A 25,774-nucleotide genomic window follows, 5' to 3' on the forward strand; every position below is an offset into this window, starting at 1 on the left:
CGACGAGATAAGTCTTCTCTGACCGATGATAGTGTTTTGACTAAGGAACACTAGTCTTCTCTGACCGTGATAGTGTTTGATAAGCAACACTAGTCTTCTCTGAACCTGATAGTGTTTGATAAGCAACACTAGTCTTCTCTGAACCATGATAGTGTTTGATAAGCAACACTAGTCTTCTCTGAAACATGATAGTGTTTGATAAGGAACACTAGTCTTCTCTGAACCGTGATAGTGTTTGATAAGGAACCACTAGTCTTTTCTGCACCGTGAATAGTGGTTTGATAAGACAACACTAGTCTTCTCTCGAACCATGAATATGTGTTTGATAAGCAACACTAGTCTTCTCTGAACATGATAGTGTTTGATAAGCAACACTAGTCTTCTCTGAACCATGATAGTGTTTGATAAGCAACACTTAGTCTTCTCTGAACCATGATAGTGTTTGATAAGCAAACACTAGTCTTCTCTGAACCATGATAGTCTGTTTGATAAGCAACACTAGTCTTCTCTGAACCTATGATAGTGTTTGATAAGCACACATCTTCTTCTCTGACCTGATAGTGTTTCGATAAGCAACACTAGTCCTTCTCTGAACCATGATAGTGTTTGATAAGCAACACTAGTCTTCTCGAACCATGATAGTGTTTGATAAGGAACACTAGTCTTCTCCTGAACCGTGATACGTGTTTGATAAGCAACACTAGTCTTCTCTGAACCGTGATAGTGTTGATAATGAACATTAGTCTTCTCTGAACCGTGATAGTGTTTGATAAGCTTTGAAAATAAAGGAGAGCCTCCACCTCTAGGAGCTCACATGCAAAAGCTGAATTACCAACGTTTCGACAGCCAAGGTGTTTGATAGAGCAACACTACGTACTTCTCTGAACCTGATAGTGTTTGACCAAGGCCCATACAGTGTGAGCAAGGCAATGCACATAACTTCTTATCTTGATCACATAATGAGTAGTTATTTGGGATGTAAGGTGTTATTGTAGATCAGTGATTCAGTGAGCAGTACCACGGCCATGTAGTCAATCACAAAATATCTCACTAGAAGCAGTGTTCCCTATACAGTATGTAGAAAGTATAGAAACACGATTCTCTGCAGAGTGCTGTGAACCTTGAATATGACCTGTTCKTCCCCAGGAGCTGCAGGTGGACCAGCAGACTAAAAAGCACCTTCAGGAGGAGTTTGATGCTGCCCTGGAGGAGAAGGACCAGATGATTACTGTGCTTCAGACACAGGTGAGTGTTTTARATACACAAACTCTACCAAACATGAAGAACAGCTGCTCTTTCCATGACAGACTGACCAGGTGAATCCAGGTGAAAGCTATGATCCCTTATTGATGTAATTTGTTAAATCCATTTCAGTCAGTGTAGATGAAGMGGAGGAGGATTTTGAAGGATCGACACAACTGAGACATACTAAACTTTTGACTACTTTAATACACATAAGTGAATTTATCCCAACACTTTTATTCCCATAAAATGGAGAGATTATGTACAAAAAGTGCTGTAATTTCTAAGCGGTTCACCCGATATGGATGAAAATACCCTCAAATTAAATCTGACAGTCTACACTTTAAACACTGTCAGTATAATGTTGACTGTGTTGAATAATGTGTGGTCACTAGCCTGTGTTGCTCTGTGTTTCAACTGGGCCCCCCCCTTCTCTGCCAGGTGGCCCTGATGAAGAAGCGTCTGAAGGGGGTCCCTGGTGGAGCTGTGGCCCCTGAGGTTGTTCACGCTCTCCAGACTGAAGATGACTCCGGGTCTGCCCCACAGAGCCCCTCCACAGACACAGGTGCTATACAGTACAGACACTATGCTGAACCACAGCCCTGATGATGATTATGATTATGATGATGGACAGTAGCAGACCTGGGTTCTAATAATGTCTGCTGCAATGGAACCWATCGAATAGTGCCTAAGGAGCCAACCCTGCCCATCTGGTACTATTGGCAGGCTCAACCAAACYCTCAAAGTTTTTGGATTTCAAATACTATTTGGACCCAGGTCCGAGTAATGTTTTGTTAAAATGTTTGTCGCTGAGCCATTTGTCTTTTATCGAGTTTATAAAACCACAACAACAACACCAATCGTTAGTGKCTCCGTCATAGTTAGTCCTCCCTTTTCTGACTGACCCGCTTTATCTGCTCTAAACAGCAGGGGGAAGCGCTGACCCATCTAAAAGCATTGAGGTACTGCAGAAGAGGGTGGTGCACCAGGAGAATCTGCTCCAGAAGTGTAAGGAGCTGCTGAGGACATACAAAGAGCGCAACACCCAGTTGACCAGTGAGAACGACACTTTGCAAGAGAGTCTACAGGAGCTGGAGAAAACCAAGGTGTGTTAACCAATGTCAGTGGAGGGAGAAATGGAGAGGATGTACTATGATAGTACTTCATGAAATGAAACATGAAAATGAAAGTTGTGCTATCATAAATTAGCATTATTGCGTTCCAGTCATTACAGTGAGCCAGTAGGTTTAACCTGCGTTCCAGTCATTACAGTGAGCCAGTAGGTTTAACCTGCGTTCCAGTTATTACAGTGAGCCAGATGTTTAACTGCGTTCAGTCATATCGTGAGCCAGTAGGTTGTTTAACCTGCTTCAGTCCATTACAGTGCCAGTAGGTTTAACTGCGTTTCCAGTAGCTTACAGTGAGCAGTAGGTTAACCTGCGTTCAGTTATTACAGTGAGCCAGTAGGTTTAACCTGCGTTCCAGTCATTACAGTGAGCAGTAGTTTTAACCTGCGTTCAGTCATTACAGTGAGCCAGTAGGTTTAACCTGCCGTTCCAGTCATTAAGTGAGCCAGTAGGTTAACCTGCTTCCTCATTACAGGAGCATAGGTTTAACCTGCGTTCCAGTCATTACAGTGAGCCAGTAGGTTAACCGCGTTCCAGTTATTAAGTGAGCAGTAGGTTTAACCTGCGTTCCCAGTTATTACAGTGAGCCAGTAGGTTTAACCTGCGTTCAGTCATTAACAGTGAGCCAGTAGGTTTAACCTGCGTTCCAGTCATTACAGGGAGCCAGTAGGTTTTAACCTGCGTTCCAGTTCATTACAGTGAGCCAGTAGGTTTAACCTGGTTCCAGTTATCTCAGTGAGCCAGTAGGTTTAACTGCGTTCCATTCATTACAGGGAGCATAGGTTTAACTGCGTTCCTCAGATTACAGGGAGCCAGTGGGTTTAACCTGCGTTCCAGTTCATTATGAGCCAGTAGGTTACCTGCGTTAGCATTCATTGAGCAGTAGGTTTACCTGGTTCCGTATTACAGTGAGCCAGTAGGTTTAACCTGCGTTCCATCATTACAGTGAGCAGTAGGTTTAACGCTGCGTTCCATTATTACAGTGAGCCAGTAGGTTTAACCTGCGTTCCAGTTTTACAGTGAGAGAGGTTTAACCTGCGTTCCATCATTAAAGTGAGCCAGTAGGTTTAACCTGCGTTCCATTTCATTACAGGAGCCAGCAGGTTTAACCTGCGTTCCATTCATTACAGGGAGCCAGTAGGTTTAACCTGCGTTCCATTCATTACAGAGCCAGTAGGTTTAACCTGCGTTCCAGTTATTACAGTGAGCCAGTAGGTTTAACCTGCCGTTCCAGCATTACATTGAGCCAGTAGGTTTAACCTGCGTTCCAGTCATTACAGTGAGCCAGTAGATTTAACCTGCGTTCCAGTTATTACAGTGAGCCAGTAGGTTTTAACCTGCTTCCAGTTATTACAGTGAGCCGAGGTTAACCTGCGTTCCGCATTACATGGAGCCAGTTAGGTTTAACCTGCGTTCCAGTCATTACAGTGAGCCAGTAGGTTTACCTGCGTTCCCAAGTCATTAAAGTGAGCCAGTAGGTTTAACCTGCGTTCCAGTTATTACAGTGAGCCAGTAGGTTTAACCTGCGTTCCAGTTATATAGTGAGCCAGTAGGTTTAACCTGCGTTCCAGTCATTACAGTGAGCCAAGTAGGTTTATCCTGCGTTCCAGTTATTACAGTGAGCCAGTAGGTTTAACCTGCGTTCCAGCATTACATTGAGCCAGTTAGGTTTAACCTGCGTTCCAGCATTACAGTGAGCCAGTAGGTTTAACCTGCGTTCCAGTCTTACAGTGAGCCAGTAGGTTTAACCTGCGTTCCAGTCATTACAGTGAGCCAGTAGGTTTAACCTGCGTTCCAGTATTACAGTGAGCCAGTAGGTTTAACCTGCGTTCCAGTTATTACAGTGAGCCAGTAGGTTTAACTGCGTTCCAGTTCATTACAGGGAGCCAGTAGGTTAACCTCGTCATTCATTCAGGGAGAGTGGGTTTAACCTGCGTTCCAGTTATTACAGTGAGCCAGTGGTTTAACCTGCGTTCAGCTTACATGAGCCAGTAGGTTTAACTGCGTTCAGTATTAAGTGAGCAGTAGGTTTAACCTGCGTTCCATTCATTACAGTGAGCAGTAGGTTTAACCTGCGTTCCAGTTATTACAGTGAGCCAGTAGGTTTAACCTGCGTTCCAGTTATTACAGTGAGCCAGTAGGTTTAACCTGCGTTCCAGTTATTACAGTGAGCCAGCAGGTTTAACCTGCGTTCCATTCATTACAGGGAGCCGAGTAGGTTTAACCTCGTTCATTCATTACGGGAGCCAGTGGGTTAACCTGCGTTCCAGTTATTACAGTGAGCCAGTAGGTTTAACCTGCGTTCCATGCATTACAGTTGAGCCAGTAGTTTAACCTGCGTTCCAGCCATTACAGTGAGCCAGTAGGTTTAACCTGCGTTCCAGTCATTACAGTGAGCCAGTAGGTTTAACCTGCGTTCAGTATTACAGGGAGCCAGTGGTTAACCTGCGTTCAGTCATTACATTGAGCCAGTAGGTTTAACTGCGTTCCAGTCATTACAGTGAGCAGTAGGTTTAACCTGCGTTCCATTATTAAGTGAGCCAGTAGGTTTAACCTGCGTTCCAGTATTACAGTGAGCCAGTAGGTTTAACCTGCGTTCCAGTCATTCAGTGAGCCATTAGGTTTAACCTGCGTTCCATGCATTACAGTGAGCCATAGGTTTAACCTGCGTTCCAGCATTACAGTGAGCCAGTAGGTTAACCTGCGTTCCAGTCATTACAGTGAGCCAGTAGGTTTTACACTGCGTCCAGTTTATTACGTGGGCCAGTGGTTTTAACGCATCACATCCATCTTCTGATCAACTTTTCCTGATAAGATAGTCTAAACTTCACCCAATTTTAGAAGACCATTCCACATATAGCCTCCACAGAAATGTCCGTCTGTACTTTAGTGCGCTGTAGTTATGAAGGGACTTCAATACATGGGTCTGAAGATGAGACGGTCTACTGAGTGTCTGATACCCAGAATCCAACAGAACACTGTTGTACGGTCTGAAGGGCAACACTGTTCCACATCATCCATAGGAGTCTTCATGGTTTACTGATGATGTGCCTGGTCTGTGGGATCACTAGATATCTCTGACACATGCACACATGCTGTACACACACAAACTATCTCTAGGACAGAGTGCGTCCCAAATGGCACCGTTTTCCCTATATAGTGCACTACTTTTCGACCAAAGTCCTGTGATGTAATGTGTTGGATTTGGCTCAAACATAACACTTTGTATTCAGGATGCATGTTTTGCAGTATTACTTTAGTGCCCGGTTGTTATTCTGTCATTTAGGTTAGTATTGTGGAGTAACTACAATATTGTTGATCCATCCTCAGTGTTCTCCTATCATAGCCATTCAACTCTGTCTTAATGTCACCATTGGCCTCATGGTAAAATCCTTGAGCGGTTTCCTTCCTCTCTGGTAACTGAGTTATGAAGGATGCCTGTATCTTTGTAGTGACTGGGTGTATTGATACACCATCGAAAGTGTAATTAATAACTTCACTATACTCAAAGGGATATTCAATGTCTACTTTTTATTTTATTTTTACCCATCTACCAATAGGTGCCCTTCTTTGCGAGGCATTGGAAAACCTACCTGGTCTTTGTGGATGATTCTGTGTTGGAAATGTGCTGCTTGACTGAGGGACCTTAAAGATAATTGTATGTGAGGGGTACAGAGAGGACACACACACACAGACAGACAGACAGAAGCTGTCTCCCAGGCCACCCTTTGACCTTCGGGATCTGATATTTCTATGGTCCTGATGTCTGTTTTCTATTTGTCTTATTGTATGTTCTCACACAGTAGTGTCAGAGAGCTACACGCCACTGCTGCTAAACCAACTGCTGCTAAACCAACCTAACCTTGTCTGTAATTTAGGTCTGTGTGGTAGTTGGCCTCGTATGCAGCCCCTGTTAACGACTGCCTTGTGGCTGTGGTGGCCGGGCCTCGTGGGTGGTGAAGGGAGACTAGGGAGCGGTGTGGTGCTGCGTTGGTGTCTGAGCTCTCTGCTTGCCTGCCATGCGCAAACACTTTGGAACCTGTCTTGGTCCTTCCTTGATTTTATTTAAACTTTATCTTACCATGAAAGTAGCCTGGTCCCAGAGCTGTTCATGCAGTAGGGCCAACGACCATAGGAGTTGGCTATACAACACAAAATCATATTGGACCAGGCTACCAGGAAAGAGCCTTGAGGTTCATAACCTCTTGCAAGGGCAACCTGTGCAATAACCTGCGCAATAACCTGCGCACGCTCCTGATGCTTTAAACAAAATGTTGTACGAAGGGTTCATCCATTTGTCTGATATCTGATGTTTGTACCCCTGCTTAATGGTTATGAGGGGTAGTTGGTTGTCTAAATTCAGGGCAGCGTTATTCAGTACAGTGCCCTGACCTTAACTACAGTGGTTCTCCTGTTCCTTAACTACAGTGGTTCGTTCTCCTGTTCTTTAACTACAATGGTTCTCCTGTTCCTTTGACAACTTCCAGATTAATAGATGTTTTACTGTCAAAGATGTCCATTAATCCTTACCCAAAGAGCACCTACAATCTATGCTGTAGTGCTTCCCATCGTTTTCTCCCGTTAACATTTATTAACAGCTCTCTCCTTCCGTCTCTGTCCTCAGTGACTTCATGGTTGCTTTGCTACCTTGCACATTAACCAATTTTTTATGGATCCTTTTTGTTTGTCTACCCTACAGGAGCTGTACACCACTCGGCTGCATGGTGCTGAGAACCTCATAGAACAGCTGGAGCAGGACAAGGTGAGTGAAGAAGAGGGGTTCTTAAAGGGGTCGATCGACCTACCTTGTCCTAGGGTTTTGAAAATGCTAGTCAGGAGATGCTGGATATTGCTAAGCCAGCTATCAAACTTAAAAAACAATTTGAATAAAAGTGAACTGTCCATTTTATAAGGTTTGTCATATATCTTGATTGAAGTTGTTTTTAAGCTTCTGAGTCAGTTGGAGGCTGGTGACACTTTAAATTGGAGGACAGACGCATTGTAATGGAATGTTATAACACATGGAAACCATTACAATCACCCCATCCTCCCTCTACCAGCCTCGACTGTTCTGCTCCTAACTTTGTCTGCCCCTGAAATGTCCTTCTCACTCCTGCAGTGATGCCTAGTGTGAATCCGTGAAATATAGACATGTTTGTGCTCTGCCACTGAGCGCAGAGACGCCAGAGACACTCCATCCACGTTTGTTGCGCATGACCCTTAACCTCTACCTCTGCAGGAGAGATGTGTGTGTGTTTGACCCCCAGCTCTGCTGGAGTAGAGACGGTCGTTCGTGAGGTCACTGAGGAATGTGGGTTAGAGTTAGAGGCACAGCGTAACAGTCAGAACAATTTAGGGGCCTGGGGTTTGATTAAGACACAATACGTAGGAGACAACAGCAATCAGTGGATTACTGGCAGACATCTTAAGTTATTTAGATAAATTCATGCCAACAATGAAAGGAGAGAGTTTGACGCACATCCCAAAAAGTCTCATATGGGTCCTGTCTGCTTCCTTGTCTTGGTTAGAAATGATACCTGTCTGATTGGAAGCACACAATCATAACAGATCAAAACTGAGTGAATGCTTTCACTTTGGAAATAAGTGTTTTCATGAATGTCCTCTGAGATCCCATCTGGTTGATATACAGCACCTATTATTATAACACCAAAAGTCAAATTCAATCTAATCCTGGCTCTACCTTTAGGGCATGGTGATTGCAGAGACGAAGCGTCAGATGCATGAGACTCTGGAGATGAAGGAGGAGGAGATTGCCCTGCTCCGCTCCAGAAGCAAGATGGCCGTCGCCCAGACAGAAGAACTGCAGGAGCAGAAGGAGAAGTCTGAAAAAGCTGGTCAGTGGATCTCCTCCTCGTCTCCTCTTCCTCTATAACAGTGTGCATGTACAGTATCTAACTGAGGATGTGTGTTTGCACCTCCTTCCCCCAGCGTTTGAGGAGCTGGAGAAGGCTCTGGCTGTGGGCCAAAGGGCTGAGGAGGCGCGGAGGCTGCTGCAGCTCCAGCTACAGGAGCAGGTGAAGGAGGTGGAGAGGGCTGGGGAGGAGGAAAGGAGGAGTCTGCAGCAGGAGCTCACCAGGGTCAAGCAGGAGGTGGTCACCATCATGAAGGTGAGGTACATCTACTGTACATCTAAATACTAATGAAATACTCCTTCAGTACTTATGGAGTAAACGATCACTACTCACCCAGTACCAAGAGCAGGGTTGTGTCAATTCCATTTCAGTTGTCAATTCACAAAGTTAACTAATTCCCAATGTCTTTATTGAAAGCATAGAATTGGAATTTCAGTGTACTTCCTGAATTAACTTGAATTTAAATGGAATTGACCACAACCCTGACCAAGAGCTCTTTAGAACAGAGGAAAGCCATTAGTCAGTAATCAAATAATAAAAACTACCTCTGCATAAATTGTATTGCGCCATTGTTTCATATTGCCTATTAGCTAGTTTATTTCAGGTTTGATGATTTATTTCAGGTTTGATGATTTATTTCAGGTTTGCCTCTTTTGCAACCATTTACTGCTCCGGTTTGTTATGTTGTCCTGTTACACTCCAGTTCACCTTCAAGACTTAGACTACGGAAACCACATACAGCTTCTTTTTTACTTGGGTATTTGGACTTGAAAATAATTTTAATTACCATAGTGTGCACAAAGCATTTTATTTTCCATTTTGACAGGTTTTTGTAACTCCCTCTCCGACACAAACTTTTCCTGAATCAACTCTGCTCCTAAACTTCAATGTGGAAGAACAATTATTTCCCCAGGTTTTCTCATTCCTCTGGCTTTTTGTCAGGTATCAGGATACAGATTGCCATGTTCTTGGTAGTCCCACTGTATGTATCATCATGCATCACATCACATTTAGATTGAATAGATTCACCTCTGTGGATAACAATGTGATTCATACACATTGCGGTAACCATAAATCAAGAATAACCGAACACACATTTGACAAGGACATTAACGTTCTCATGCATTCAGGATATTCTCCAGGTAAAGTTACATTTTCTGCACACAAAGAACTGTTTCTGCTCATGTCATGGGATTCCCTAGCCCCTACTCAWACAAAGACTAGTGTTTCCCTGTAGAGTTAGCATGGGCCAAGTAGCACCCAGGCTAGCAATTCAAAGCAGATCAGTATAATAGCGGTTTTCAACTCTGTAGCCATGTCAACGAAGGGGTTCCTAAGGCATGAAGGCATATAATCTCTTCAGCACAAACACTTTAGCAACATTTTTACAAACAAATGATAAATACTGATCTGATTTACTACTACATATCAGCATGATATTCCATGATATTCCATGATCCCTGATCATGGGTTTTTGGGGACCCATGATGTTGCTAGAGCGATGCTCTTACCGACTACCTACCTCTATGACTCCTACATTGCAGTCATATGAAGGACTACTGTTGTGCTACATTGTGTGTTGTAGAAATCCTCAGAGGAGAAGATGGCAGAGATGAACAAGCTACATAGTGAAGCACTGGCAAGTAAAGAACAGGAGGTCAGCGCTCGAATCAACCAGGCTGTGGTAAGTTCATATCGCCCTCTCCACTTTCAGGTTGTAACATATACTGTAAAACAAACTCAGCTCTACTATTGCACAAAGTATTTGAGCTGTATGTTTATCAGGGTTTGATACTGCGTCCAAACATCCTTATTTGTAACCCTTTGACGTGACAGAGTGACCAATTTTTTTTATTGGRCGCTAGGATGACAGTGAAAATTATTTATCTGGTCACGTTAGGTTAGTTWTGCATGGTATTCTGAAACTTCTGTACTTTTTTGATACTAGAACATGAAAAATGGTTCGGTACTCGAATTTTAGGTACTTTCGGTACTTCTGTCATTGAGAGAGGATAACGTCTATCAGCGCAGCCACAATCCTTATAGCACAAGAGTTCCTGCTCCACTCACTCACTGCTCGCTCTAGCCTGTCCCGAGGAACCACTGCACTCACTGGGAGTCTAGGCTGCATCATGTTAGAGCCCCAGTCACGCTGCGCATAAGTTAACACACTTGAATAATGCAACACGGCATGTAGAAATTTTGAAACTGTTAATTACTAGGGTAGGAACAATACCAGTATCGCGTTATTCATTAGTATAGTCATTAGTATAGTTGAAAGCAAACAAAACACGAAGCGTTTTTTTTACTTGTTTAGGAAAGCAGCCCTAATATCATGTTGTCATCCAGAGTCACATTTATTTATTTTTTACTTGTTTAGGAAAGCAGCCCTAATATCATGTTGTCATCCAGAGTCACATTTATTTATTTTTTACTTGTTTAGGAAAGCAGCCCTAATATCATGTTGTCATCCAGAGTCACATTTATTTATTTTCCAAGCTATATCACACAATATTTGACATAATGCAGGTTTTTAAAGCACCAAAGAGTTTGATCTGCTTGGTGTTTTCATTTCTGCCATGGAAAAAACATTGCGATACTGGTATTGTCCCGGTCTTGTTTTTACTGTTATCAAAACAATGTCCATTACAGGCTAGAACACTGCAAGAAAATACCGGTAGCTTCCAGCTTTGTAGGGTAACTTTCCTTGCTAGTTTACAGCAATGCACTACCCATAATGGAAAATATGCTGATTTCAAAGCTGATTGTCACCAAAAACCATAGTCATTCCCCCCAAAAACTTGATTCATTCGCTTCGTCTCCCTGACCTCACGTCTCTTCTGTCTTTCTCACTGTGTGTGAATGAAGTCATTAGGTCTTAGAGACAGCATGCACTTTTATGGAACAAGAGATTTCTTATTTTATGCAAATGTTGTTCAGTACAATAAAATATGTCCCAAATGGAAGGGAAATGTATTGTTTTTCATCTGTAGCCCCATACATTCACCTGTATTGTGAATAGGCCTAGGCTACATCTTGATTTACCCAGTTTATTAATAGAGATTTACCATTCAAATAAATTAGTACCATTGTGTTATGTAGTTTGATTGGTAAAAAGCTCATTCAAACTGATTGTCATTATTGGCGTGCAGCCACGAAACATTGGTCTGACCAAATCATGTGCTGGTGCCATTAACTGAAAAAGTTAGTAGCACCAGTTAGTCTAGAACCCTGGATATGTATATTTTGTGCATATTTCTACTTGTTGTTTCTAGTTCTGTTTTATTGTGAGAGCTCTGAGTAAGATTTCCAATGTATTTATTACATATGGCAAATTAAACTTAAATTGTGTGTGTTTTGTGTAGGAGCAGTGCAAAGAGGAACTGGCCCAGGCTATCAAGGATAAGGAGCAGCAGTCAGCTCTGGCCCTGGAAGACTCAGAGCTGCAGAAGGCTGCCATAGAGACCGAGTCAGAGACCAAGGCTAATGAGATAAAGCTGGAGCTGGAGACCGCCAGAACTGTGAGTCCTCCTGTTGAACGTTTAGCTACTCTATCTCCAGAAATGCTACACATTGTTGATTCTACAGCTAATTATATACTCTACTGTAATTACAAGCTATAAAATTGTTGGTTGATTCTATGGCAAACATACAATACATACTGCACATCTCATTACAGAGAATAGTGGAACTCGAGAGCTCTCTGGAAAAGTACTCCCAACCTGGATCAGTTCCATCAACAGATGATCTCTCTACTCCGATGGAGGAGCTAAGGAAGAAACACAAGGACGAGGTGACTGCACTAGAGGAGAAGCACTGCGAGGAGATGGAGAAGCACAAGCTAGAGCTGCATCAGGAGGCCTTAGCCCAACACAATGCTGCTATGGAGGAGCTCAGGGCAAAACACAGAGCTGAAGTGGAGACCATCTTGAAGGAGAAAGAGGTCCAGTTACAAGCCCATGAAGAGGAAATGAACCAGAAGACAGTGGAGAAGCTGGATGTGAAACAGACTCAGCTGGAAGCCCTTTCCTTTGAGCTCCAGGAGGTGTTGAGGATCAAACAGGTTCTCGGGGAGAGACTGGATGCAGTTGAAAACGCTGGTGGGTCAGCCAGGCAGGAGTTGGAGCAGAGGCTGCAGGAGGTGCTGACCAAGCACAGTACAGATATCGAGGAGATCAAGCTGCAGCATGAGCAGTCCCTGGGAGGAATGGAGAAGATGCTAAAAGACGAACTCAACAAGTTGACGATAGTGCTGAAGGAGAAAGAGAAAGAGCTTGAGGCTCAACTTGTCTGTGAGAAAAGCCTGAAAGAAGAGTCCAAGATGGTTCTTCAAGACAGGAATGTGAAGGTTAAAGAATTGGAGGAGCTTAGAAAGAGTTTAAAGCAGGCCCAATCAGAAAAGAAGGGCCTTGAGAAATCTAACGCCCAACTCAGTAAGATTAGAGATGAACTCTCAGAGTGCAGGAGTCAATTAAAAGATTTTGTGCATAAACTGGAAACAACTCAAAGTGACTGCCAGCAGAAAGAGGACTCTCTTCAACAAAAGGTACAGGAGCTTGAAGAGRTAGAGAAGCAGTTGCAGCAGGCTAAGAAGGAGCTCTCTGAACAGGATAAATCTTACACTGACGAACTGAACACTAAGCAAGAGGAAGAAAAACGACTAAAGAAACACCTGGAGGACCAGAAGGCTGCTCATGAGAAGAAGGTGGACAACATTAAGAAAGACATGGAGGCCAAGTGGAAATCACAGGAGACAAAGATGGAGAATTTTAAAACTAAGACCAAAGAGATGCAGGATAAATTTAAGAAGAAGCTTCAGGAGCAAAACGAATCTTTGAAAAAGCAACTGTCGAAGAAGGAGTCAGAGCTACAGCAGAAAGAACAAAAACTTAAAGAAAAGTTCCTGGAGTCTCAGACAAGTTCAGAAGGCCTGAGCAGTGCTATGTACCAGCTTGAGTCCAATCACAAGGATGAACTAGAGAAGATGTGTGAAGTCCATAAGCAAGAGAAGGAAAAGCTTGAGAATCATTGGCAGGAAAAGATGGGACAACAGGAAGAAGAAATGCAGGAGAAATACACACAAATACTACAGGAGAAGTTACAGGAAGTGGAGGAGGTCAACCAGCAGCTTGGAACCACCATGGAAGAAAAAGAGCAAGTTGTGAAGGACTTGAAGGAAGAGTTGGTGATGAGACAGACCACTGTGCAGAAACTGCAGGCCGAACTGAAGGAAGCCGCAGTCAAGATGGAGAGTTTATCTCAAGCTGAGACAATGTTCAAAAAGCAAATGGAYGCGGTCGAGAGGAATCTAAACACTGCTCTTAATGAAAGGAACTCCTTCCAGGATCAGCTGAACAAGACTGAGAATAAGGCAAGAGAGAAGCTCAAGTCTCTGTCTGAGAGGTTTGTAGACACTGAGAAGCAGCTTCAAGCTCTTGAGGCTTCTAAGGGTAAGGAAGGGGAGGCAGTTCAGAGGAGYCTTGAACAACATTCTCTTCAACTAGAAGTCAAGGAAAACGAAATGCAGAAGCAGTTCGCTGGGATCAGCAAGGAATTAATGCGTTACTGCCGGGACATTGAGGCAAGTATCGAAGATGGTACGAAGGAGCTCTCTGAACGAGTCGAGAGCAGAGTGAGCGAGCTGAAAGACCGGGTTCTGGGTAATCAGAAGAAGATAGCACATCTTAAAAACGTTATCCTTACAAAGGTTGACAGGATACACACTTTGGAGAAGCAACTCCAGCAGAGTACAGAGGGGAAAAAGAACCTATGCAGTTCACTAGAGCAGATTACTTTTCAACTAAATGTACACAAAGATGATATCAAAGCCTTAACTGCTGAGAGGGAGTCTCTACAGAGGGAGGCTGAAAATCACTCCCAAGCGCTCTCAGAAAAAGTAATTTGCATCGAACAGCTCAGTGAGGAAAACCAAACAATCTCAGAGAATGTCAAAACAAATGTGGTGTATATCAGCAACTTGGAGAGTATCATAAACGACTTGAAGACCCAGTTAGCAGGTAGCCTTACGGGGAAGGATGAAGACATATCACTGCTTGATCAGCAGCACAAGGAGGAGAGAGAGAGGCTTGTTTGCCGAATGGCGGAGACCATTGACAGACTAGAGAAAGAGAAGAAATATGCAGTGGAGCAGGCCGACGCCTTCAAGAACAACCTCACGGASTTCAAGAGGAAAGCAGAGTCCAAGTTCTCTCAGAACCACAATACTGTCAAGTCTCTGCAGACCAGACATGATGATATGGAGAAACAGATCTCTGAGAAGGACGAGGCCTTACAGAGGCTGATGGCCAGCATTGACAATCAGTCCATTAGCAAGTCAGAGATGGACCAAGTCTTGAGTAAAAAGGAGCAGAAAGTCAATGCCCTTACTTTGGAGGTGGAGAGCTGCAACAGCCGACTAATTGAGCTGAAAGATCAGTTGGTCCTCAAGACAAAGGAGAGTGAGCAGCTAACTGCTGACCTGAAGCAGCAGCACAGTATCAGGGAGCGTGAGAAACGAGAGCTCACAGAGCGTCTACAACAGACTCAGGAGCAGTTCAGAACCCAGAATGGAACTCTAGTCCAGGTAACAGAGGAGAAATGGCAGTCCATGGAGAGAGAGAACCAAACTTTSAAAAAAGAGCTGGAGCGGCAGAGGGAAGKCTTTGACAAGATGAAGGCTGAGATTCTTGAGACAAATGATGAGAGCCTGAAGGTGGCTGAAGAGAAGTTGTCAAAYGACAATGCTGGGAAAGTGGCTGAGCTGAAGAAGAAAGCTGAGCAGAAAATCAGCCAGATTCGGAAACAGTTGACCTCACAACTCGAGGAGAAGGAAAAGACTGTCAAAGCCCTTCGGACACAGTTGGAAGAGACCAAGGTAGACAAAGCGACAGAAAAGCAGGGGGAGGAAACCCTGGAGGAGAAAGGAAAATCCCTCGAGGAAGCCATGGCCAAGATGAAGGAAGAACAGGAGAAACACATTGAGCAAATTCATAGTGATGAGAGACTGGAAAAAGAGAGCTCTTTACAGAGTTTGAAGGACATGTACGAGGAAAAGCTATCGTTGCTTCAGAAAGACATTTTGAACCAGGAGAAAGCCCTAGCCAAGTGTAAGGAAGAACAAGAAAAGCATCTTGAGCAGCTTCGGAATGACGAGAGACTTGCGAAAGAGAGCTTAAAGAACATGTACGAGGGAAAGTTATTGTCGTATCGGAGAGATGTTTCGAACCAGGAGCAGACCAAAGCAGATGAGACCGTCTCGAMGCTTAAAGTTGAGATGAAGCTCAAGGAAGTGGAGGAGGAGAAAGTCAACCTTCTGGCTGAAATCAGCCGCCTCAAGGAAGATCTGCTTGAGAAGACTGCACTGATTGAACAGCAAAATACAGAATTGGCTCGCTTAGAAACACAGGGTCAGAATGCAGTGGAGGTCGTGGCGCATTGCACTGCAGAGCAAACCAAGAGTCTTACAGCAGACAAAGAGAACCYCTCTCTGACGCAGGAAGATGGGGATGCTGAATCTCTGTTGTCCATGCAGAATAAGCTTACGGAGGCGGTGCAGGAGAAGCAAAAGCTACAGAAATACCTGCGAACCCTGAGGAAGGAACACCAGCAAGACCTGGAGTATGTGAAGAAAGAGTTGACCCAAGAGAACGAGAAGAAAATCATGTAAGTTTGACCTAATGTTCTGCCTTAGTGTAGTCAAACAATCAAACAAATACAATTGTTTAGAAAGCTCTTTGTCAGTTGAGTTCAGAAAATAATTGCGTTCACTTCCCTTTCTATTATTCTTGTTTTTACTTTCAAATTCTGTCTTTGTGGTACRTCCTCTGTGTTTTCTCTCCATCATACTGTATTTTGTTATTCTCCCCCATCGAACAGGCTTGAGGTTGAAGATCTGGAGATGAAGCACAACTCGTCCCTGAAGCAGCTGATGAGGGAGTTCAACACGCAGATGGCTTTGAAAGAACAGGAGCTGACTGCTGCAGTGAAGGAGACCATTGGTGAGAGGGAATCCGTTTTCTGACATGCCGTTGCATGATGAGACACTGTATTACCATTGAAACTTCAGAGCAATAAAGTCCTAGCTTTCTTTTTCTACAGTTCACTTTCTATTAGTCAGCACCTCACCAGGTTTTTTTGGTTTATGCTTCTAGCTACTTATGTTACTATTACCATTGAGACTGTCACTGCCCAAAACACTTAAATGAATATACAATATTAAATCATTATGTTTCAAAAGTAAATTTGTTTTGTGTGACAAATGGTTTAAGTTGTTAGTTTATAGTCTAACAATACTCTCAAACTTCGCCAATACAAATTCTTAGTTGTTTTGTCATTTGTCATGAATGTGTGGAGTTGAGTAAAATCCACGTACATGAAAGTGTAGGACTCATTTGAATATTTTTTCAAAATTAAATGAAATTCATTTGATAGATAATTGACTTTTCAGACAGAACAATAGGGGTGAAATGGAGGTTAAGAAACGGTCTCTTTCTGAATGAATCACCATATGTTTTCACTGTAGTCCAGTCATTCACACTGCATTCCAATAGCGGAAGTGAGTGACTGGTTTTGAATATGTGAATTTCAAGGTCTACTTCGTGCTTAGATTCTGGGCCCGTATTCAAAAGGCGCCTCAGAGTAGGAGTGTTAAATCTGATGGCGCATCTGGTCCCTCTTGTCCATTTCATCCTTTTCAGTATGATCATGTGGTCAGATGAAGCAGATGCTAAGCTACAGGACTCTTTTGCTAGCACAGACTGGAATATGTTCTGGGATTCCTCCAATGGCATTGAGGAGTACACGTCATCTGTCATTGGCTTCATCAATAACTGCATCGATGACGTCGTCCCCATAGTGACCGTACGTCCATACCCCAACCAGGAGCCATGGATTACAGGCAGCATCTGCACTGAGCTAAAGGCTAGAGCTGCCGCTTTCATGGAGCAGGACTCTAACACGGAAGCTTATAAGAAATCCGCTATGCCCTCTGACGAACCATCAAACATGCAAAGCATCAATACAGGACTAAGATCGAATCGTACTACACCGGCTCTGACGGTCATCGGATGTGGCATGGCCTGCAAACCATTAGACTACAAAGGGAAGCACAGCCGAGAGCTGCCCAGTGACATGAGCCTACCGGACGAGCTAAACTACTTCTGTGCTCGCTTCGAGGCAAATAACTCTTAAGCGGGCATGAGAGCACCAGCTGTACCGGAAGACTGCGTGATCACGCTCTCCGCAGCCGTTGTGAGTAATTCACAAGGCCGCAGGGCCAGAAGGATTACCAGGACGTGTACTGCAAGCATGCGCTGACCAACTAGCAAGTGTCTTTTTTTTCTTTTCTTTTTCTCACTGACATTTTCAACTTCTCCCTGTCCGTGTCTGTAATACCAACATGTTTTAAGCAGACCACCATAGTGCCTGTGCCCAAGAACACTAAGGTAACCTGCCTAAATGACTACCAACCCGTAGCACTCACGTCTCTAGCCATGAAGTGCTTTGAAAGGCTGGTCATGGCCCACATCAACACTGTTATCCCAGAAACCCTAGACCCACTCCAATTTGCATACCGCACCAACAGATCCACAGATGATGCAGTCTCTATTGCACTCCACACTGCCCTTTCCCACCTGGACAAAAGGAACACCTACGTGAGAATGCTATTCATTGACTACAGCGCAGCGTTCAACCCCATAGTGCCCTCAAAGCTCATCACTAAGCTAAGGACCCTGGGACTAAACACCTCCCTCTGCAACTGGATCCTGGAGTTCCTGACGGGCTGCCCCCAGGTGGTAAGGGTAGGTAACAACACATCCGGCACGCTGATCCTCAACACAGGGGCCACTCAGGGGTGCGTGCTCAGTCCCCTCCTGTGTACTCCCTGTTCACTCATGACTGCACAGCCAGGCACGACTACAACACCATCGTTAAATTTGCTGATGACACAACAGTGGTAGGCCTGATCATCGACAACAACGAGACAGCCTATAGGGAGGAGGTAAGAGACCTGGCCGTGTGGTTCCAGGACAACCTCTCCCTCAACGTGATCAAGACAAAAGGAGATGATTGTGGACTACAGGGAAAAAGAGGACCAAGAGGACTGAGCACATTCTCATTGACGGGGCTGCAGTGGAGCAGGTTGAGAGCTTCAAGTTCCTTGGTGTCCACATCACCAACAAACTAACGTGGTCCAAGCACACCATGACAGTCGTGAAGCGGGCACGACAAACCATATTCCCCCTCAGGAGACTGAAAAGATTTGGCATGGGTCCTTAGATCCTCAAAAGGTTCTACAGCTGCACCATTGAGAGCATCCTGACTGGTTGCATCACTGCCTGGTATGGCAACTGCTCGGCCTCCGACCGCAAGGCACTACAGAGGGTAGTGCGAACGGRCCAGTACTTCACTAGGGCCAAGCTTCCTGCCATCCAGGACTTATATACCAGGCGGTGTCAGAGGAAGGCACTAAAAATTGTCAGACTCCAGCCACCCTAGTCATAGACTGTTCTCCCTGCTACTACACGGCAAGCGCTACTGGAGCGCCAAGTCTAGGTCCAAGAGGCTTCTAACAGCTTCTACCCCCAAGCCATAAGACTCCTGAACATCTAGTCAAATGGCTACCCAGACTTCGCTTTGCCCCCCCCCCCCCCTCCACACCACTGCCACTCTCTGTTGTCATCTATGCATAGTCACTTTAATTAACTCTACCTACATGTACATACTACCTCAACTAACTGGTTCCCCCGCACATTGACTCTGTACCGGCACCATTCTGATCTGTATTTTTTTTTACACTGCACTGTCATTTAGGGGCTTGTAAGTAAGCGTTTCACTGTAAGGTTAGATCAAATGATCAAACCTGTTCTATTCGGCGCATGTAACTAATACAATTTCATTCGATCTAAAAGGCCAAACTAATCCTATATCAGCACTCCTCCTCATTCTCTTTCCTCACTCCTCCTCTCTTCTCCACCAACCAGGGAAGGCCCAGAGCGTGGAGGTGGAGCTTATGGACAGCCATCGGGAGGAGACCAATCAGCTCCAGAAGGTGATCGCCCAGAAAGATGATGACTTAAACAGAACGGTCCAACGATATGAGCAGGTCCTCCAGGTACAGTACGAACGAATAACACAATGTAATTATATTGTAGTTCCTATGTAACTTGAACTTTATTACTACAGCTATTACTGTGTAGATACGTAGACCGTGCAATGTAACGTATAGGGTTAGATTAGACTATTGACATTATTAATTATACACAGACTAACTGGTTTGCTTTTAGAAAGTAGATTACAAGTAGGAGTTACTGGCCCAACATTAAGACGGTTTTCCTCAGAATAATCTGTCCGCTTCCTGTTTTGTTTCCATGCCATGATTCTCAGAGTATTGTGATACAAGTATTGTGAAAACACTAGTCCGCACTATCATYCGGAAACTCCTATCAGTTCCTGACATATGTTTCAACTTTGAACTTTAAAGGAAAAGTACATGTACTCCACCCATCCTCGTGAAACTAGTACTGACATGGAACCACCTCCTCCTGTCAGTCTCTAGCAGTCTTCATTTTGGCAGCTATTTTAGATTTAGTCTTAAATTCTTTTTAGTCTTCGTCACATTTTAGTAATGTCATCATCCTTCGTTAGTTTTAGTTATTATCAGTCGACTAAAACTCTGGACAATTTTAGCCTAGTTTTAAGTCATTCACATTGCCTTGTCCAGCTATGCCCTCGTAAAGATGGCAACATTGATATTGTTACCAATGCCAGCCATAATTAACCATAAAGGCTATAAAGCCTTGGCTACAGGTTAAACAATTTTCAGCTCTGATTTTCTCCCCATCTTAACTGTCAAGGGGGGTAAATAAGTGGTTTCAAAGCAGAGAATTCTCAGCTCGTCACATTTCCGTCAACTTAAAGTAATTTGTAATAGTTGTTTTTTTTCCTCATAGATTTCATCAGGAAAAATAAGTTGTTGAGGATTGGCTTTGCTCAGCTAAGTAAACTAAAGTAAAAGCTGTCTCCTCCCACTCATCACCAGACATAATTAAAGTAGAGAGGCCTGAAGTAGAGTAACACACAGACTGACAATACTGTGATATCAGACTACACTGATCCACACTGAAGGGCTTTTAGCTGAAATATTTGTGACAAAATAAATGGAACTACAACAAATAAAATGTGCAGACAAAGAACTTTATAAAACAATATTGACAAAAAGAAGAAAAGGGGGATGTTTTTGGAAACTAATGCCGTTTTTGAGTATTTTGTAAGAGATGAAACACTGTAGGAAATGACTAGTTGTGATTTTCCTGTTCTTCCCGTCAGAGTCGAGAGGAGGAGATGGGGGACGTAGTGTGTCAGGTACAGAAAAAGCTGGAGGACCTGCAGGCAAGGACCCACAGCGCCAGTGGAGAGGTACAGTATCTCAGTTCATCCATGTTTACAGGGTGAAGCTAGCAGCACAGCTAGCAAAATACAGTAGCATTAGCCGCAGAGCAGTTTGAGGGTTAACTACCACCGCCCACTGGTTGCTTGGCTCACTCCTGACAGATTCAAACCGGCAACCCTCTGGTTACTGGCCTGCCTATCTTAACTTTGAGGCTATTGCCACCCCCATCACTACAGGTTAACCGGTTTACACAGACTGTATTTAATTTACCCCCGCAGACAGGATGTCAAGAGGTTGCCATATCTGTGGTATTTTCCCACCGACTGTGTCCCAAATGACTCCCTATTCCCTATTTAGTGCACCACTTTGGACCAGGATCCATAGATCTCTGGCCAAGAGTAGTGCACTATAAAGGGAATAGGGTGGTATTTGGGACACASCCACCAACTGCGCAGATGCACCATTTTGTCTATATAGACTGGAGCCTGTGTTTCAATACGGTGTCTTTTAGTAGGCTTGGATTGGATAGATGACATTTACAATGGGTTTCTGTTGAAGCAATACAGTAATACAGTTTCCTGCTCGCCCCCCTCAAAGGACACACAGACAGACAGACACGCCTCCACACCAACTGCAACTGTGTTGACCCAACCTCTCTGTGGACCTGTATTTGAAACACCCATGTGTCTGACGGAAGAAAGATTACCGGTTCAGTGTGGAAAGTTAAGCCAGTCGATGTAGGCCTACCCTCAGGTCCTTTATAAGTTATAGTTCTAACAGAGATGAACAGTTAGTTTCACTAATTCTGTTAGTTGTGGGAGTTAAAACGTGTGTGTGTCTGTCTGTGGTGTGTGTGTGTCGGTTGTTGTCTGTGTCTGTCTGGTCTGCTGTCTGTCTGTCTGTCTGTCTGGTCTGTCTGTCTGTCGTGTGTCTGTCTGTGTGGCTGTGTGTGTCTGTCTGTGGGTGTGTGTGTCGTCGTGGGTGTGTGTGTCTGTCTGTTGTGTGGTCTGTTCTCCTGTCTGCCTGTCTGCCTGTCTGTCTGTCTGTCTGTCTGTCTGTCTGTCTGTCTGTCTGTGGTCTGTCTCTGTCTGTGTGTGTCTGTCTGTGTGTCTGGTCTGTCTGTCTGTGGGTGTGTGTGTCTGTCTGGTGTGTTCTTGTCTGTCTGTCTGTCTGTCTGTCTGTCTGTGTCTTCCTGTGTCTTGTCGTCTGTCTGTCTGTCTGGGTGTCTTGTGGTCTGTCTGTCGGTCTGTCTGTCTTGTCTGTCTGTGTGGTGTGTGTGTCGGTCTGTCTGGTTCTGTCTTGTGGTGTGTGTCTGTCTGTCTGTCTGTGGTGGGTGTGTCTGTCTGTCTGTGTGGTGTGTCTGTCTGTCTGTGTTGTGTCTGTCTGTGTGGGTGTGTTGTCTGTGTTGTGTCTGTCTGTCTGTCTGTCTGTCTGTCTGTCTGTCTGTCTGTCTGTCTGTCTGTCTGTCTGTGTGTTGGGTTTTTGTGTCTGTTTCTGGGCTCTAGTGTGTCTGTTCTGTGGTTTGTGTGTCTGTCTGTCTGTCGTGGGTGTGTGTCTGTCTGTCTGTCTGTGGGTTGTGTGTCTGTCTGTCTGTGGTGTGCTGTCTGGTCTGTGTCTGTGGTGTGTTGGTGTCTGTCTGTTCTGTGGGTGTGTGTCTGTCTGTCTGTGGGTGTGTGTGTCTGTCTGTCTGGTGGGTGTGTGTCTGTCTGTCTGTGGGTGTGTGTCGTCTGTGTGTGTGCTGTGTGGTGTGTGTGTCTGTCTGTGGGTGTGTGTGTGTCTGTCTGTCTGTGGGTGTGCGTCTGTCTGTGTGGGTGCGCTCTGTCGTGGTCTGTGTGTGTGTGTGCGCGTCTGTCTGTGTGTGTGTCTGTGTGGGTGCGTGTCGCCGTGTTGTGTGCGGTGCGTTCGCTTTCTGTGCGCGCGTGCGCCTGTCTGTGCGCTGCGTGGCGCGTGTCTGTATGCTGTGTGTGTGTGTGCCTCTGTCGTGTGTATGCGTGCGTGTGTGTGGTTGTCTGTGTGCGTGCGTTGTGCGGCCTGTCTGTATGCGTGCCTGTGTGTGTACATGTCTGTGCGTGCTCCATTAAGCCCAGATAAAATATCTGAATCTTATCTGACCCCTGGTCTGGAACACACTCTTTTCCATCCCTGTTCCAATTAACCCCCTCAGAGACATTGTCTGCGTCCCAAATAGCACTCTATTTCCTATAAGTTTATTGCACTATATATCCATGATTTACTCACATGATTCTCCTAGTCAATCACATGTATTTTATTGATACATTGTCCAGGTGAATCCCATTGAGATTGGAAATCTTTTCAAGGGGGCTCTGAAACCATTCAAAAACTATTTCCCCATTCATTTAGGAGGAAGGTCTAAACCAACCTAAATGTCTGTATTGATTTGTTACTCATGTCTGTTATTGATGATTGTGTTGTTACAGATAGGTGTGGAGGAGCTGCAGGCGCCAGCTAGCTGAGAAGACCACCCTGCTGAGTGAGGCCAGGCTGAAGGAACAGCACTTTGTCGACAGGGTGGAGTGTCAAGGAGTGATCACAGTACGGTACCAAGCCGAACCATACTCTGCTGGTTGGAAGTGTTCTTTTCACATTGAACTTTCCATTGTGGTTCCAGAAATTGTGGCGGTGTTTTATCAGGTTAGCCCAGTACAGCTTGGTTCAGTAGTGGTGGTGTTATCAGGTTAGCCCAGTACAGCTTGGTTCAGTAGTGGTGGTGTTATCAGGTTACTCCAGTACAGCTTGGTTCAGTAGTGTGGTGTGTTATCAGGTTACTCCAGTACAGCTTGGTTCAGTAGTGGTGGTGTTATCAGGTTACTCCAGTACAGCTTGGTTCAGTAGTGGTGGTGTTATCAGGTTACTCCAGTACAGCTTGGTTCAGTAGTGGTGGTGTTATCAGGTTACTCCAGTACAGCTTGGTTCAGTAGTGGTGGTGTTATCAGGTTAGCCCAGTACAGCTTGGTTCAGTAGTGGTGGTTATTCAGGTTACTCCAGTTACAGCTTGGTTCAGTAGTGGTGGTGTTATCAGGGTACTTCCAGTACAGCTTGGTTCAGTAGTGGTGGTGTTATCAGGTTACTCCAGTAAGCTTGGTTCAGTAGTGGTTGGTGTTATCAGGTTACTCCAGTACAGCTTGGTTCTAGTAGTGGTGTGTTATCAGGTTACTCCAGTACAGCTTGGTTCAGTAGTGGTGGTGTTATCAGGTTACTCCAGTACAGCTTGGTTCAGTAGTATTTTGGTGTTTATCAGGTTACTCCAGTACAGCTTGGTTCAGTAGTATTGTGTGGTGTTATCAGGTTACTCCAGTACAGCTTGGTTCAGTAGTATTGGTGGTGTTATCAGGTTACTCCAGTACAGCTGTGTTCAGTAGTATTGGTGGTGTTATCAGGTTACTCCAGTACAGCTTGGTTCAGTAGTATTTGGTGGTGTTATCAGGTATACTCCAGTACAGCTTGGTTCAGTAGTGGTGGTGTTATCAGGTTACTCCAGTACAGCTTGGTGGTGTTATCAGGTTAGCCCAGTACAGCTTGGTTCAAGTAGTGGTGGTGTTATCAGGTTAGCCCAGTACAGCTTGGTTCAGTAGTGGTGGTGTTATCAGGTTACTCCAGTACAGCTTGGTTCAGTAGTGGTGGTGTTATCAGGTTAGCCAGTACAGCTTGGTTCAGTACTGGTGGTATCAGGTTACTCCAGTACAGCTTGTTCAGTATCGGTGGTGTTATCAGGTTAGCCCAGTACAGCTTGGTCAGTACTGGTTTATCAGGTTACTCCAGTACAGCTTGGTTCAGTAGTATTGGTGTGTTATCAGGTTACTCCAGTACAGCTTGGTGGTGTTATCAGGTTACTCCAGTACAGCTTGGTTCAGTAGTGGTGTGTTTATCAGGTTAGCCCAGTACAGCTTGGTTCAGTATTGGTGGTGTTATTCAGGTTAGCCAGTACAGCTTGGTGGTGTTATCAGGTTATCCCAGTACAGCTTGGTTCAGTATTGGCGGTGTTATCAGGTTAGCCCAGTTCAGCTTGGTGGTTTTTATAAGTTTACCTCATCACAGCTTGGTTCTTCACAGTACATCCCTCATTCCGCACCACTGTATTCCTCTCTTCCTCCCAGAACTTTTTCACCCTCCAGCCATCCTTAATGACTGCTGGTCTCTTTCTAGATTAACTTCATTACATAGAACATTGTTTACTCTCGCTGTAACCTTAGAAGCAATTACCCTGCTCCTTCCCACACACACACTTTCTCTCACACACACGTTGTCGACAGATCGTTCTCACTCACTAACCCCTGGATGACCATAGCAGGCCAGTATTCATCTCCACAGACTGTCGTACAGGTCTTTTAAAGGAACAGATCCACTTGAATAAAATGGTAACACTTTCTAAGCCTGTATGTATAGCACATCAGAAGTTGTTATAAGCATGTATAAGGCTTTACACTTGCAGACTTAGTGTTATCAGAAAAGGAATGCCTTTATTGATTCAATGCTTTTTTAGTCTCTACTGTACTCTCCTTTCTCCTAGATCCACTCACTGGGAGTTATGTTTTCTACTGTACTCTCTCTTTCTCCTAGATCCACTCACTGGAGTTATGTTTTTACTGTACTCTCTTTCTCCTAGACCACTCACTGGGAGTTATGTTTTTCTACTGTACTCTCTTTCTCCTAGATCCACTCACTGGAGTTATGTTTTTCTACTGTACTCTTTTCTCCTAGATCCACTCACTGGGAGTTATGTTTTTCTACTGTACTCTCTCTCTCTCCTAGATCCACTCACTGGAGGACAAGATGAAATTAGGCCACAAGAACTCAGTGGTGACCATCTGGGGACCACGTTCAAAGGTAAACATCTATATTCATCTATATTAACATCTTATTAAACATCTATACTACTTTAAATTATATACATTCAAAGGGTAACGTTAACATCTTACAGGGAAGTTTTCTGAAAAATATTAACTTTTCAATTTTCATTAATTCTTAGCTGGAAAGGACCTCATGGAAAATGAGTAAGGGATTTCTGTCAGCCGTTTAGTGTGATAGGACATTGCTGCTGGTAGTTCAACATCACTAAGATGACGCCCCCACAGTAGTGTCTCAATCATATCCATCTCTACCCTATTATGAATGATATCTTC

At 44.3% G+C, this 25,774-nt stretch overlaps 2 protein-coding genes across 3 annotated transcripts in view; both read left to right on the forward strand.

Moving 5' to 3' along the window:
* Positions 1 to 25,774, forward strand: part of LOC112070819 (golgin subfamily A member 4) — a 37,079-nt gene that overhangs the window by 2,204 nt on the left and 9,101 nt on the right. Inside the window, exons 2-15 of one of the 2 annotated variants that reach the window (XM_024138267.2) lie at positions 1,147 to 1,245; positions 1,684 to 1,807; positions 2,170 to 2,348; positions 7,069 to 7,131; positions 8,077 to 8,224; positions 8,319 to 8,497; positions 9,828 to 9,926; positions 11,608 to 11,763; positions 11,922 to 15,904; positions 16,118 to 16,239; positions 19,225 to 19,355; positions 20,570 to 20,659; positions 23,072 to 23,162; positions 25,404 to 25,478. In XM_024138267.2, the coding sequence (XP_023994035.2) occupies positions 1,222 to 1,245; positions 1,684 to 1,807; positions 2,170 to 2,348; positions 7,069 to 7,131; positions 8,077 to 8,224; positions 8,319 to 8,497; positions 9,828 to 9,926; positions 11,608 to 11,763; positions 11,922 to 15,904; positions 16,118 to 16,239; positions 19,225 to 19,355; positions 20,570 to 20,659; positions 23,072 to 23,107 (5,334 nt within the window). In that variant the 5' untranslated portion in view covers positions 1,147 to 1,221 and the 3' untranslated portion in view covers positions 23,108 to 23,162; positions 25,404 to 25,478. Of the gene's footprint in view, positions 1 to 1,146; positions 1,246 to 1,683; positions 1,808 to 2,169; positions 2,349 to 7,068; positions 7,132 to 8,076; positions 8,225 to 8,318; positions 8,498 to 9,827; positions 9,927 to 11,607; positions 11,764 to 11,921; positions 15,905 to 16,117; positions 16,240 to 19,224; positions 19,356 to 20,569; positions 20,660 to 23,071; positions 23,163 to 25,211; positions 25,228 to 25,403; positions 25,479 to 25,774 lie in introns of those variants that run through there. The other variant, XM_070439143.1, reaches the window with a different exon arrangement.
* LOC139024376 (keratin-associated protein 4-6-like) lies at positions 21,465 to 22,821 on the forward strand (the record flags this gene model as incomplete). Its single annotated transcript, XM_070439144.1, is given in 3 exon segments — positions 21,465 to 21,773; positions 21,776 to 22,459; positions 22,798 to 22,821. Coding segments are annotated over 3 exon segments (1,017 nt in total), but the record flags the coding sequence as incomplete, so codon positions are not given.

This window comes from Salvelinus sp. IW2-2015, unplaced genomic scaffold (assembly GCF_002910315.2).
Source record: "Salvelinus sp. IW2-2015 unplaced genomic scaffold, ASM291031v2 Un_scaffold1433, whole genome shotgun sequence".
NCBI lineage: Eukaryota > Metazoa > Chordata > Actinopteri > Salmoniformes > Salmonidae > Salvelinus > Salvelinus sp. IW2-2015.